At 47.7% G+C, this 14,858-nt stretch overlaps 2 protein-coding genes across 5 annotated transcripts in view; one reads left to right on the plus strand and one right to left on the minus strand.

The window, feature by feature from the left end:
• SYNPO2L (synaptopodin 2 like) overlaps nucleotides 1-11,946 on the minus strand; it is a 29,930-nt gene extending 17,984 nt beyond the window's left edge. Inside the window, exon 1 of the mRNA XM_062001623.1 lies at nucleotides 11,842-11,946. Coding sequence (XP_061857607.1) covers nucleotides 11,842-11,946 — 105 coding nt within the window. The remainder of the gene's footprint in view (nucleotides 1-11,841) is intronic.
• Nucleotides 11,947-14,071: 2,125 nt separating this feature from the next.
• Nucleotides 14,072-14,858, plus strand: part of SEC24C (SEC24 homolog C, COPII coat complex component) — a 33,579-nt gene continuing 32,792 nt past the window's right edge. For all 4 annotated transcript variants that reach the window (XM_062001152.1, XM_062001153.1, XM_062001154.1 and 1 more), the window contains exon 1: nucleotides 14,072-14,148. The gene's annotated coding sequence lies outside the window, so the exon portion shown is untranslated. The remainder of the gene's footprint in view (nucleotides 14,149-14,858) is intronic.

Raw genomic sequence — 14,858 nt, forward strand, 5'->3', positions numbered from 1 at the left:
GCACTGCCTGCTGCTGCTTCGGGCACCTTAGATCAGAGTAGGCTGGTGGGACACGAGCTGCCTCTCGCAGGGTGAGCAGCACTGGCAGGCAATGCATTTCTTTAGTGACTGGTAAAGGTATTGGCTCTGGTTTGGTCTGTGCTGACATTTTACCAGGGTGGCAGAAGGCCCATGCACTAAAACAACTACAGTTACTTCTGTGCTGTTGCAGGAGCCTGCAAACTAGTTCTGTAGTTCAGAAGGGGACTTCTCCCTGTTTCCATTCCTCTTTGGAAGAACAGGACCAGGTCTCTTCCAGCACAGAAAGCAGTCTGCCAGCCATTTTTGCTCTCTAGGTCTCTTCCTGTGCTGGAAGAGACCTGGAGAGTGAAAATAGCACGTAAGTGTTCCTGGCTGTCAGTCCCCCATAGGTTTATAAACCCCTCTCTAGAAGTTATGAATGTGCTTCCCAGGAGCAGAGGGAAGCGACCTGTTCACAGCTCCATTTTAATGACAAACCCCTAGCCCACGGCATTTGCCAGGGAGGAAAGCAAAGGGGTTAACAGCAGAAGAGGGATGTGTAGGAAGAGAAGGAAGAAAGCACATCATATGGAAAGGACAGGATTCAATCCACAGCTGTGACAGCAGGGTGCAATGTGCTGGAGGCTGGAGCGAGACCAGCACAAACCTGGTAGTTTTTATACGACTGTCAGCACAGTGCTGTGGAGCCCTTTAAAAACAACCTGGAGCCTGCACCTCTCACTCACAGGGAGGGCAGCACTGAGCCCTTGAGGCCCCAGCCCAAAAGCCAGACTCCCTGCCCTCCCTGAAGGTCAGGCTGCCCTCAGGCTCTTGCTCCCCATGTCCAAAAGATGCCCTCTCCTGGTCACCCAGTGAGCCACATGACCTGTCACTAATGGGAAGCTTCTGCTTAGGCTGCAGACGGGCTGTAAGGTGTCACTCAGAGGCTCTTCTGATGAGATGGGAAAGCACATACTGTGAGGACTCACCTCTCCTTTTGGAGGAGAATTCTCTGAGCTTCTTGTAACTGACTGCCTGTTACACTCTCCACTCAGTGCCTCACTGGACACACTCCCCCTCACGTGGGAGCAGTGTCCTGTGTAGATTTAATGGGGGTTTAGGGAATCTCAGTTTCAAGGCTTTACTGATTGATGCTACTGGAAATATAACTCAGGCTGGAGAACTGCAAAGGAATGAAATGCATTTGGTCAGGAGATTGTTCATGTCACTGCCCTCTCAGCAGGACTTCTGTTGTGACAAAAGAGCTCCTGTCAGAGAGGTCTGGGTGTCTGCAGCACCTAGATACATATACATGTGTGTGTTTCCTTCCATCACTTTGCCCTCTTCCTTTCATTGATCATATTGAATCAGACAGGAGGGAGAGGACAAAGCAGCTGAGGAGAATAAAGGAAAAGGGTGAAGGCAACAAATGAGGAGGAAAGGAAGAAGAAAAGGGGTTGAAAGGAAGGCCAGTGCTAGGGGAGGCCAGGAAGGCCAGGGCTGGGCTGGGGCTTTAACAGCACAGTACAAGTTTGCTTGTCCAGCCTTGGGGAAACGAGAGGACACACTGCTTGTTGGACGTGCTGGGGGGAATTCGGCTGAGCTTTCGGGAACAGAATGCAAGAGAGGAGGGGATCAGACGCAACTTGGCAGCATCTGTCCTTCAGTAGGGATTATATTTAGGTGGTGGTATGTGGGGGGTGAACACACGCTGCGATGCTAAGAATAGAGTAATCCTGATAGTAACTCGGTGGCTTCCCATCTTGCCTGAGTACAGCAAACCTGTCTTGAAACTTTGCAGCCACCCTCCTTGCTGGCCAGCACAGCTTCTTCTCAAGAAAGAAATATGCTATGGGTAATTGAAACGAGAACTAAATGATAACATTATGTAGTTGGCAGTGCCTCTCAGGAAGCAGCTGTAATAAGGTCATGCCATCTTTCCCCTTGCCTCTTCAAGGCACCTCCCATCTCCTCTCATTAGGAGAGTTCAGTCTATAAGTAGGAAGACAAATGACATTATCAGTCTTCCCCTAATCTCCTAAAATCTTTCCAGCAGTAACCTAGCAAACTCAGGCCAAGTCAGAGATGTATACTGAACACAATTCATCTTCCCATCCAACGGCCCTTCCACTCTGTGATTGCATCTCTCATCACACTGCTGCCCGCCTTCCCCCAGCAGCTACAGTGCTGGGAACAGCACTCCATGGCAACCTGGCAGTGTTTAAAATTCAGTCTCAGCCTTAAGTGAAATGTAGTCCTGTCACAGGGTTCCCATGGAGAGGTAAGAACTGCCTTGTAGTACAAAGCATTATCAAAAGGGAATTAACTCAGGTATGAGGCAACCAGCATTTGGGTCTGATCTTCCCAGAACTTCCCACTCGGACAGACCACAACGCAGTAGTTGCAGAAACACTCTCCATCTCTTCTTCTCTCTGAATCTCTGCATTGGTATCACTTTGGTTACTGGAACCGTTTGGTTTTCCTCCAGTGTCAGGGTCTATTCTTTACTTGTGCAAGGAAGGATACGATACCCCTGTGGCTAAAGCACTAGAGTGGGATTCAGGAGACCTGAATGATTTTGTGTGTGACTCCCAGGCTGTGAGCCATAACTGACACCAGACTGGAAATCAAGACATTTTTCAGCAGTCTTTTGCACTGAGTCTTAAATTTTCTCTGTCTCAGCTGCCCACCTGAAGGTAGAGATCCTGTAAGATACTTTTTCTATCTCCTGTCTGTTAAGAGTATTTAATCCCCTCATTACACTAACCATTACAATTACACTTCTCTATGTAGTGCCAGGAACTTCCCGACCAAACACTGTATTCCTGTTTAAGAAGTGACATTGGATGACTTGCCTCTTGGTAAAGTCAGCCCTCTGTGCAGACCTACTTCATAGGACAACCACAGCAAAGCTAAACTGGGGAGTCTTTATACAGAGAAAGAAAGGAGAGAAGTTTCTGGGATGAACACAGCAAGGGAGAAGAGGGGTGAGAGAAGGTATCTTGTGTGTCAGGACAGACTTGGGTGGCTTCTGGGCATAGAGTTTAGAGATGAAACTTGGTAGTGGTGGAGCATGTTGTTGTTGGCCAATTAAGTACATACAAGACAATTGTAATGTGTTACTGTCCAGAGTTTACTGGTGAGGGGAAGACAGAACAATTCTGATTTGTAACAGGAGGTAAGAGGCTGACAAAAAACAAATGCAAGCACTCAAGGATTGTTAGTTTTCTCTCTCTGTTGAAACCAAGTGTCTTAGAAAGAGCATTTTGTCATGATAATACAAGAGTAGGAAGAGAAAAACAACCCCAGACAATCCACCTTCTTTGCCTAAACAAAAAGTTTAGCACAGGGCTCAACAAATATCTAGCCAGAGTTGGCTCCAGGTAGATAAAAAGGGGTTTAATCTCCATGGCCTTTTGTTACTTGATGGGAGATTAGCTGAAAAGTGAATGAAGTGTAACACCAGTGATAAGAAATAATGCCACATGTCTTATAGAATAGATACTAAAAAGTACTTGATAAGTATTTTACTGTTCAACAGAGTAAATGGCAGGATATCAAGGGGTTTTTTATATGAAGCAAAGATTCAGAAGGAACAGATGTATCTGTCAAGAAGCAAGAGTCTCAGTGCTGGCATCTAGCTGGTGGGACAAAAGGAACCGAGTGTTCGGAAGAAACATGCTTATGTGTGTCCCATGTAGGTGCTTTTCTAGAGGCTCAGCCTTGCTTCTTTTGACATAAAAGATTTTAGGATCAAAATCTAAGGGAATTAGAGCTCATAAGTAAATCTAGCCCCCAAAATCACAGGCACTGACCTTGGACAGGAGTGAGAGAACCTTGAACACAGGGCAGTTATCCAGAGAGGTGGCTGCAGTCCTCCAGAACAAGGTGTTCCCAGCCTCAGTATGCTGGTACTGTGCTCTAAAGAGCAGTGAGAACATGTAAGCTCTGAATAAAACCCTTACTCAGAGCAGAGGGCTCTTTACAGCTGCTACCAGTCGTTGAACAGCAGCAGTCTGAAGTGTAACATGCCTGCACAGTATTTGTGCTGAGAGGAGGCAAAGCAGAAGAAGACACACCTCCTATTATTGTGATAGAACAAGGATACAGTCCAAGACAAAAAGTCACGTTTGCAAACAGTTACTGTACACAGCACTCATCATATTGCTAAGTGTGGGTTACTGTACCAAAACACAGCACTAACAGCCTCTCAGCAGTGGTCTGAGGAGGATAAGCACCATTGTTCTGCATCAGCAAGGACAGGATCAGCCACAGGATTACGGGTTAGACAAGTATCCCATTCACTTGAAGGATTCCAGGGGAACTTTGGTACAGGCCTTCCTGTGCCTTGCAGCATCTTTGTAGGTGACTTGTGCGTATGAACACACAGGAAAAAATAGGCTAAGCCTTCAGACATGTATTCAGTAGTTGTAGCAAGTGGCAAGTAGCAGGTTGAACAATGCCAGCAAAGAAACCTGGGCTCTGGACTGCAGTTGCCTGCAGCATTAGCCTGTTGAAATGATCCTTGGCACACCTTTGGCTCAGGTAATGCTCTCCAGAACAACTCCCAGGCACAGTTTGGGAGCTAGAGCAGACCACTCTTAGAGCCACTGACTGTGGCACTTGTGACTATCTTGTTTGGGAGAATAGTAGAGGTTAGTTGTTGGTCTTTGTTCCACTCTGTAGCAGTTGGTGTCTGTGCCAGAGAGTAAATCAGGTACATTTGATGCACCAGGTATAGATGTAGCTCGTATGGTTTCACTGCAACTGCTGACAATCATCTGTCAGGTACATTCCTGCCCACTAATGGGCAAATAGGATGTAAAGACTGAACTGCCCAGACTCTCCACCTCTGCAAGGAGAGGGTAAACTTTTCTAGCAGTGGCCTTCAAACAGAAGTCTGAGACAACCTGTAGAAGCAAAAGGCATGGAGCAGCACAGCTGTGGTCACACAGCAGAGAAGAAACTGTTCAGATAGTTGTGTGTAGAGCAGGAGCTAACATCACACTTTGTCATGGCATGGTTGCCTCACGTCCTCTCGAGGGAAGTGAGGAAAAGCCAACACAGTGAAGTGGCTTGGGCAGTGAGAAAGAGTAGTTTAACTAATAATTAAAGGTTATCTGAGAGTAAACAGAGGACGGCATAACCACTCATCAGTCCATCCACACAGTCTGCTCTCTCTACTTGTTTCATGGAGTTCCTGTGTAAGACCCCAGTGAGGCACAAAGAACCGTTAAGCAGATCACTAGCAGATGCAATCAACAGCAATGACTTTCAGCCATGATAGTATGGTTTTCTGTTTAGGCCATCCTCTGTCATTGTCTTGGAGGTCCTATTCCTTCCATCCCTGCTGAACAGGAAGAGCAGAGCTCCCCTTCCAAGCTCTGCAGCTTTCTCACTGCTGGCCCAGCACCGTGCAGAACTTGCAGCTTCTCAGCCAGACAGCAGCCCTGGAGCCCCCCACATTCTTCTGGCACACAGAGACTGCTGGGCCCAGCTGCTCCTTGGAAAGTTCCAGCGGCGCCGCTGCCTGTGCTCCCTCACTGCCAGCCAAGGGTGGCACCTGCCTCCGTGCAGACAGGCCATAAAACATCTCCAGGAGCACTCCCAAAGCTGCTTGAGGCACTCCTTCCACAGCACTGCCCTCCCAAACCAGCATCAGTGACTGCTATAGACAGGCTGCCAGCAGTGCCTTTTGAGATGTGACAGTAAACAGTTTGTGAGAACAGATAAAGAGCAGCCTGCCTGCTGAAAAGAGCAGAGGAAGAGAAGGTGCTTGCAAATCTGGAAGCCATAAGACCTGTTTGGGTTAGAGCTGCCAGGAGTAATTCCAGCAGGAATTATGTCACCTGAGCAAAGGTGAGCAGGACAGAGCAGCCAGGCTGTGGGTCATGGGGAGTAGCAGCAGGGATATCTGCCAGAGGAGACAGCACAAACACTGAATTGTCAGCAGAGAAACACACAGGAGAAAGTCAGGATATGTGTCACTGCTTCCCCTAACAATTCATTCCATTGCTGTATTTGTACAGAACAGGGAACTGAAAGGAGCCTCTTGAGTGATCAGGGCCAGCCCCCCATGGTTTCAGATGCCATGTTGTTCACTCAGGTCAGAAACTGATTGAAAAAGGTTTTGTTTTGGTTTGTTTTTTTCTAGACTGGAAGTTGTTGCTCAACCTCCCTATTGTTTTGTGCACATTTCATTGGTGACAACACTGTCCTATATTTGAACAGGGCTCATGGTATTTACCCAACACCTCTTTGTATACAGCAGTTATATCTTTCAACCTCTGGTGAGGTGAAAGAAGTCTTCTCCCCTCCTTTTCTACAGCTGCTCTACCTTACATTCATTTTTCTTGAAAGTGGCTGGCTCCACAGGTGTGATATTTCCACTTAATCCTCCCTTGTGCATTAGAAAGCAACACCAATGCCTTCCTATCTCAGTTAGATATGGCTACCTGAGGCTTATTTGATTATGTTTGCCATTTTATCAGAGGTGCTTCATTTTTGCTGGCTCATTATCCCCTTGTCAGTACCAGCTGGAAAGACTTCAGTTTCCACTTATTTTTTCAGCAGTACTCATGCACAAGACTCTGCTGGAGGTACAAGTGTCTCTTAGCTTTGCATAGTAAGTAACTAAGTTTCCCTCTCATGGACTAAACCTTGTTCTGTGGCAGGATCCCTACAGTCAGGTTTGTACGTACTTGCTCTATCTTAAAGCTGCCCTGTTCTCTTTGTAAAAATTAGTGCCCTATTGCATATGGGCTGAATGCTTATGTCCTGTGACTTTTGTCAGACTAGATATATTACATTTTGCTTAGTTTCAAGATCATGTGATACACATATCCTTATTGCAAAGAAATCCTCCAGGAACCTAATGCTATTGTTCTCCCTTCCTGCCTTTTCAGAATGGGCAGATCTGCTCATCATCTATAGCTTCTCTTTGCAAGGAACCCTGTACAGGTCAGGACCATGTACTTTCCCCTCAGCCTTTCTAACATAGGAATCTTGCTATGGATCCTTCCTGTTCCTTGCTTTTATGCTTGTTTTCTTTCTTCCCTGATGACTGTTTCTGTGCGCCACAGCTACTGAGCTATACCAAATCAGCTTTGTTTTGGGAAGGGGTAAATAGAACCCCACTGTAGTTTGTCTGCTTCACTAGGTAAAAGTTAGAAGGTTCTTAAGGAATCACAATAAGCCCAATGTGAATACACAGTAGTTCAACTGCTTTCACTTAGAAGAACAAAATGCACATTTTCCTTTCCTTTTGGGGTTTTTTACTCTGTGTTTTCCCCTTTATTTGTTTTTCTAGTTCTCCATATTCCAATCCTTCCTAATTTCAGCAGAATTATTCATCTCCTCTGTTGATGTTTGATCTTGCTGTGTATCTGCCTACTGAGCATGTCAATGTCTGCTGTTCTCTCAGCTTACTCATTACTGAGTTGATATTTTAATACAACTCTAATCCAAAAATCATCTTTCTCACTGAGGGCTCCCCAGGCAATAATAAATCTTCTTTTGTGCCTTCTTTTGTTTCACCCTCCACTCTCATAGTATCTGTTTTTCTGAGACTGAATTGCTATGGTACCCCTTTCATATACACATCAGTATGATATCCTTCATACACACATCAGTATGATATCCTTCATATACACATCAGTATGGTATCCTTCATACACACATCAGTATGGTATCCTTCATACACACATCAGTATAGTATCCTTCATACACACATCAGTATGGTATCCTTCATACACACATCAGTATGGTATCCTTCATACACACATCAGTATGGTATCCTTCATACACACATCAGTATAGTATCCTTCATACACACATCAGTATGGTATCCTTCATACACACATCAGACATATTTGGCACCCAGACACTTCACATGATTGTTGTGGTGGAACAGAATAGTCAGCACGTGCTCTCATAGGCAAGTTTAAGATGAAAGGAATAGACATTTGCAGTTACAGATCTGGAACACAGAGTTAAAAATGGCATTCCAGTCTTGCATATGTTGTTTGAATTTGAGCTTTTTCCTCAATGGCCACAGGACAGTGCCAGAAGAAGCAATGTGTGTTTCCCTGATCCTGAGGCATGCAGAGCAGCTTTGGCTCCATAAGGTTACTTGAACATAAAGCTAGTTATTTATGACCCAAGAGTCTGTCCACAAGGTATGAGCTTGCAGCATCTTGCTCTAGATGTGTCCCTGAACCCATTAATCCACATGGAGCTGGATGACAGAGAAGTTCTGTGGCAGCTGGATCAAGCATGTGAAGATCCAGCTGCTTTAATAGCCCTTTGTGGTGGCTGGACTGAGGTTTAGGATCAATTCTTTGCTTGGTTAAATGGTTTAAACTACAGCTATGTGTCCTTTCAGTCTGTAGAATAATGAGTTCACACCTCACTTCCAACAGGTTTGTTTATGTAGTTGCAGCTAGTTGAATACTTTGTGGTAGAAAGGCCAGTTTAAAAGGCACACACTCATTGTACATCCTGAGTGAGCTGCAACTGGGAGAAAACCAATCATTTAAGCCATGGTTGTGAACAGCTAATGACAGGACAATCAATTAGAGGCCCACCAATATGTATTTAAAGAGGAGGGAGAATAATGCTGCAAACATTCTACTGCCATACCATCTTGTCCCCAAAATGGGAGGCAAAAGGCCAAAAAAATACCAAAAGAAAAAGCATAAAGCAGATCCAAAGGATTTGCAGGAAAAAGATACCAAGAAGAGCAATTAGAGATTGATCCCATCATAGTCTCCATGTAGAGAAATGATTAAAAGATGATGATGTAAAGTTCAGAAAGAAGAAAGGCAAGAAGACTGTGTGACTGCATGGGTTGATGATGTAAGATGATGAATTATGCAGGGCTTTGTGAGCTTGAGACTGACTCAAACATGAAATCCCACTTGGTGCAGCATTTAGTCTTTGGAATGCCTGGCTGCCTGATGGTATCAAATCTCCATTAGGAAACCATATAAGATTTAACCAGACCAGTAAAGCATAGCTGTTGACAAGTAATTACCTGTTTATGTGTAGGGTAAACCATCAGGACTGTCAGTTCTTATGTAGTTCATGGGGCATGCTGATAAGCAGCTGGAGTGAAAGAATTTCCCTCCATTACTAGAAAGCTAGATGCACTGGGGAAGTTTACAAGGTCCTTTGAGAGACTTACAGGAAACACAAAGGAAAGGGAATGGAGTGACCATTAACCTAGTCCAGAGATCCCAGCATCTCTAGGTAACTACAGTGTATATCATTTATATCTGATTTCTCATACTTGATTAATTTCCCAAATTAGCTTTTTTATCATCCCTTTTCATCCAGAAAAGTGTACAGAAACAATCTGACTCTGCACTCCAGGGTAGGCACCTTTCCTTAGTGTTACTATGACTCTTCTAATCTAGAAGTTGAAATTGCCTAAAATGACAGCACTGTAACTCCCTGAGACACCAACTGTATCTGTTCAGTTATCTCCTGGCACCTATCAGATAGTCCTGCCTGTATCTCTTACCACATCTCCTTCAGGTTCATCCATGTTCCTGTCCTGTCTTTCCCCATTCTGTTCAAAGGGGTTTTGCTCTAAGACCCAAAGTGCTAATATTTCTGATCTGCTTACACAAAGTTTTCTTGGTCTCATACAAACACATCTTTTTCTCCCCAAGAGACCTTTCTTTAACAGCATTCAGCTTACTAATAGATGCTCTCATTTATCTCATCTGTCTTTCCACGTAGGCACAACACATTCTTCACGGTACTAACGAACATCCTGTTGTCATTTGCCCTTACCTCTGCTAGGCAGGCTCATCTCAGTGACACCTCCCTCTGACCACACTTCCCAGTGCAGCCCAGTGGCACCAATCTCCTGGATGGAGGCCAAGCAGAACAAATCACTCATCCATATGAGTCCCAGCTCTAACAAACCAATAGAGGAGCAGACAATACTGCCCTGTTTTCCATGCTGTGTAACACAGCCACAATCCCTGGTCAGGCTTCTTTAACCTGACCCTTCTTTAGACCTTCTTTAGACCATCCCCATCTTTGGCTCCTAAAATGCCCAAACAGACAGTGCCAATGATGTTAGAGTTTTGGAAAATGCTTTGCAGACAGTATTTTTGCCTAGATTTCATCCTGCTGGTGTCAACAGCAGAATCTTAACTGCAGAAGAATGAATAGCTGATCTTTCAACTCAAAAAGCCAAAACCTGAGATTCAAACTTCTGTCTGCACAGTAAGAGGAGAACTCCTGGCAGCTCACTCTCTTCTAAGCAGTTTACATTCAGATGTGATGTTACTGGCTTCCCAGTTAGGGCCCATAAATCCTTTCTTTGGAGACACAGTGGTGCCCTGAAGGCACTGAGTATGTATGGTCAAATTCTGGACAGTAATAGCCCCAAGTGAGAACTCCCCAGTCCAGGTGCTGTTGAAGAATGATGTGCACACTGAGCCCCAGACGGATTGGTACCAATTGTGGTTTCCCTCATTATTTTTAGTGCAACATCCAAGTACTGTAAAATATATATATATTGCTAGATTTAAGCTATGATGCCTAGTTCTGGGTGAGAGCTGCTTCTGGTTAATACCTTTCTGGAAGTGCTATTAATCCCTGAGCAGTTTTCCATTCACCTTAAGGTGCAACTTAGCCTGGGTAACAGCTAGTTCTTGCCACTGTTCAGTCCCAAGTAATCCTTGTAAGACACTCAGTATCTCCTTTCCTTTCAGTCTCATTTTCTTGTCTAATAGGAGAAAATCAAGTGTCAAAATAATCCCAGACCCTACAGAGTTTACGTGCCCACTGTCAGTCCCATTTGCCTAACAACCAGTGATACAAGACACCCATTTCAAGGATACTGATTCTTGCTTGGCAGCACCTGAAGCTCTATGATCTGCACAGTTCCTGTTAAGAAACACCCACTTCAGGGCCAAGCTATGGGATTCCATACCATTTGGCAGGACTTACAGACAAATGCTCCTTGACCTGAGGTGAGTCAAATGACACAGAATACTTGATTTTAAAATTCTTGCTCAGAGGCAGAGTCTCCTGAAGGAAACAGAAGGAGTTGGGCAGAGCATTTTTTGATTCCTGCTGCTGGGTGCCTTCCAGTGGGACATACCAAGATATCACAGTGCAAAGGCTGCTGCAGCTGTTATGCATTTCATAAACAGAGGACTGGTTTTCCTCATTTTTTTTCCTACTTGGTAGTCATTAGGAAAAGACACCAGCTGCTTATCATAAGTAGAGCAACTCAAGTTTATTCCTTTTTTATTGTTTCCTCTCCCAACCAAACAACTGCTGTTCTTCAATTCTTGAGCTGGAACCAATACTTGTTGCTTAGAGCATCGAAAACACTCACCTCAGACAGCAGTGAGAACATTTCAACCACAGAAGAAACCCTAAGAAATGTGCATCTATTTTGTAAAGATGGCTTTTGTTGCTTCCATTTACATTCCTTTTTCTTCAGTTGGATGCCTCACACAAGCACTGAAGCTTCCATATTTGAGCCCTTTTTCCTGCACTGTCACTATGGCTATAACTCTGCAGAAACTGGGGACACTGGAATAGATTATAAAGTGTCTGACCTGAACAGACCTGTACTGAGGCAGGTCTGTTCAGGTCAGACACTTTATAGTCTGACACTTGTCTGTACCACAGTAGCATCTATTCCAGGACCCACACCCCACCCTACCATCCCACCCAAGCTTTCCTTTTAAGATCTGCTGCCACAGTAAGGAGTTCCTGCATTCGGTAACAGTAGTGAGAGATGCCCAACTCAGTAAGGCTGTCTGAGTTGAGCAGAAAAGTGCGCTCACAGCTGACATCTTGAGGTCCTACCTTTGACACTTGAAGGGGTCTTTTCTGCTCTGAACCCCCTTGCAGCCTGAAGCCCCAGGGGGCACCTCCAGACAGAGTGATGAGCATTTCTTCTTCAGCTCCCATGGTTTCTGTGCTTTGGATGTTTTGTCTTCCCAACTTTTAAACAGACTCCAGTTCTTAACAGGTGAGATCTTCTACTCCCATCTTCACAATTCACACGACTCTCTGGTCCCCCAAAAGGCTCCCTGCTTACTTTCTCCTTCAAGTTCACACACACACAAGAGGAGAGTTGAGACTGTCAACCCTTCACTGCCCTTCTGGACTCTCAGCTGCTGCTCTGCCTATGATTAGACATTTGATTCTGCTCTTGGTAAGGGGCCAGAGTTGTCCCACACACGTGTCATGTCAATCTCACCCTCTGTGTCGTCCCCCCCCCCATACACCATGGATCTCTCACCGAAGCATGGCTGAAAATAGCACACCTCCTGTCTCTCCAGAGCTTTGTCTGACACTTAAAGCTGGAAGCATTTCACTAAAAATGTTATTCCCACTTTCCATTCCAAATGCAAATCCTAGAGTCACCCAGGATTCATCAGTATGAGTTTCAGGCAGGGATGTGACTCAGGCACAAACTTGTACAATGTCAGGTGATGGCACCTGACCCTGAGAAATTGAACAAAACCAGTTTGCAATTGATGTGGTCTCCACTGGGTTTTCTCTGTGCAGCCAGTGGTACTACACAGTAGCACTGTGTGTCTGTCCTGCAAGCCACAGGCAGACTATGGATGTAATGTGCTCCCTCTGTAGCTTCCTGCTCCCTGACATGCCCTACAGCCACTCCTAATATTAGACACGGGGACCAGAATAGCCAGGCTTAGCGACACAGATGGGATTCAAACAGTTCTGTGCAGGGCACTGCATGCATAGAGTCCCCAATGGCCAAGGCAGCGGCTTTGCACTCGGGTCACAGAATCACAGAACAGTTTGGGCTGGAAGGACCTTTAAAGGTCCTTTATTCCCATCTCCCTGCAACAAGCAGGGACATCTTCAACTTGATCAGGTTGCTCAGAGCCCTGTCCAACCTGACCTTGAATGTTTCCTGGGATTCATCTACCACCTCTCTGGGCAACCTCTTCAGTGCCTCACCTCCCGCACACTGAAACATTTCTTCCTTATACTAGTCTAAACCTTCCCTCTTTTAGTCTAAAACCACTAGCCCTCGTTCTATCACTACAAGCCCTGCTGAAAAGCCTGTCTCCATCTTTCTTACAAGCCCCCTTTAAGTACTGAAAAGACTACAATAAGGTCTCCCCAGAGACTTTATTTCAAGCTGAACAGCCCCAACTGTCTCAGCCACTGTAACCAGATAAAAGACCATAGAAGGTAGAATGAAATAGCATGCATTAGGTCCAGGAGTGTAGGGGCTTTGTAGTTAGAACTCATGTTAAGATGGTACTCGGCAAAATACATAGAGTGAGGACAGACAGCTTCCTCATAAGGCATGTCCTGGAATAAGTTTATCAGCCTGAGGGGGAGAGACCGTTATCAGCAGGTGGATGGGGTGGGCCCAGTGGCTTTAAATACGTGATTCGGTGACGACTGTATTCTTGAAGGAGGGTCAGAGACTGATGGGGACAGAACCATCTGCCAGAGGGTGGATGATCGTTTACTTGATATCCGTACCGGGCAGAGGACTCCCTATTAGAGCAGCAGTGCGTGTTGTGTTCTGTACAAATGCAGCACGGATTACTGCTGCCGTGCTGCTGTGTGGAGCTGCCTCGGAGCCCCATCGGGGCACAAACACGAAATCAAGCACCATCTCCGCCGTGTGTAGGTGGGCTTCGCTCACCGCGGGCACGGAGCCGCTTGTCGGTCAGTACCGCTGCACGTCCGCGCAGAGCCGGCCCCGGCTGCCTGCGTCGCGGTCCCTCAGCCCGCCGGCAGGACGCGCAGCCGAGAGCGGCACGGTGGCTCCCTGCCAGCCCCTGCCGCGCTGCGAGCCTGCGGTGCCGGGCGCGGGCTGAGGCTCAGCAGCGGCAGCCCCCGGCTCACCCGACAAAACGTGTCGGGGCCTCCCGCCCCGCTGGGGGCTGCGCCGGGCGAGCGCGGCTCGGTGCCGGGCCCGGCCGCTGCCGGAGCGGCCCCCGCGCTGGCGTTCGGGCCGCACGGCGCCTGCGCAGCATCCGGGCCCTGGCGGGGGCGCGGCGGCGGCCGGGGGTTGGCGGGGAGTGCGGACGTGGCAGGCGGCGGGCGGGGGAGCGGCGCGCCCGGGAACCGGAAGCGGGCCCCGGCCCGGCAGCGGCAGCAGCGCCGGCAGCAGCGCCGGTGAGTGCGGCCGCGGAGCGGCTCCGGGGGACGTGTCGGGCGTTCCGGCGGCGATCGTGCGGGGGCCCGCTGTCGGCAGGCGGTTGGCACCGCGGCTGGCGGCCCGGCCGGGGCCCGGGCCCGCGCGCCGCCGCTTCTCTCCCCGGCGGAGCGCCTTAGGCCTGGCGGCGCCCAGCCGGTCGGGCCTGCCGGGCCTGCGCGCCAAGCCCGGCCTCCGCGGGGAGACGGGGCTGCCCCGGTACGGCGGCCGGGCCTCGGCGCCCCGCACCGCCGGCGGCCCGGCCCGGCTGTCGGTGAGGCCTTCTGCGGGGCATGGGCTGCCTCGAGGGGGGCTGCAGCCGGGCCTGAGTGCTGCGGCGAGTCCTGGGGATTTCGAGCCGGGCAGTGGCTCGCAGAGGGCCGAGCGCACTTTGTCGGCCCGGGTGCGCTGCGAGGGAGGGATCCCCTCTGCGGTGCCACTAATCTTTTGTAATCCCCGATCCTTTCCCCGGTGCTTGTGTTGTGCTGTTCAAGCTTCCGTGCGTTCGAGGCTTGTCAGGGGTGGTCGTCCCCAGCGCAGGCCTGGCCATTCAGTTTGGCTGGATTGGGTTGTAAATTGTATCCTCTCTCTGTGAGTTTGAGAAGGAGGAAAGGAATGGCTGAAATACAAGCATACTCTTGAAAAAGTGGTAGAGGTGGACATTGCTTTCCATGCCGATGGTGCTTTAAGT

The sequence above is a fragment of the Colius striatus genome, chromosome 8, assembly GCF_028858725.1.
Source record: "Colius striatus isolate bColStr4 chromosome 8, bColStr4.1.hap1, whole genome shotgun sequence".
Taxonomy (NCBI): Eukaryota; Metazoa; Chordata; class Aves; order Coliiformes; family Coliidae; genus Colius; species Colius striatus.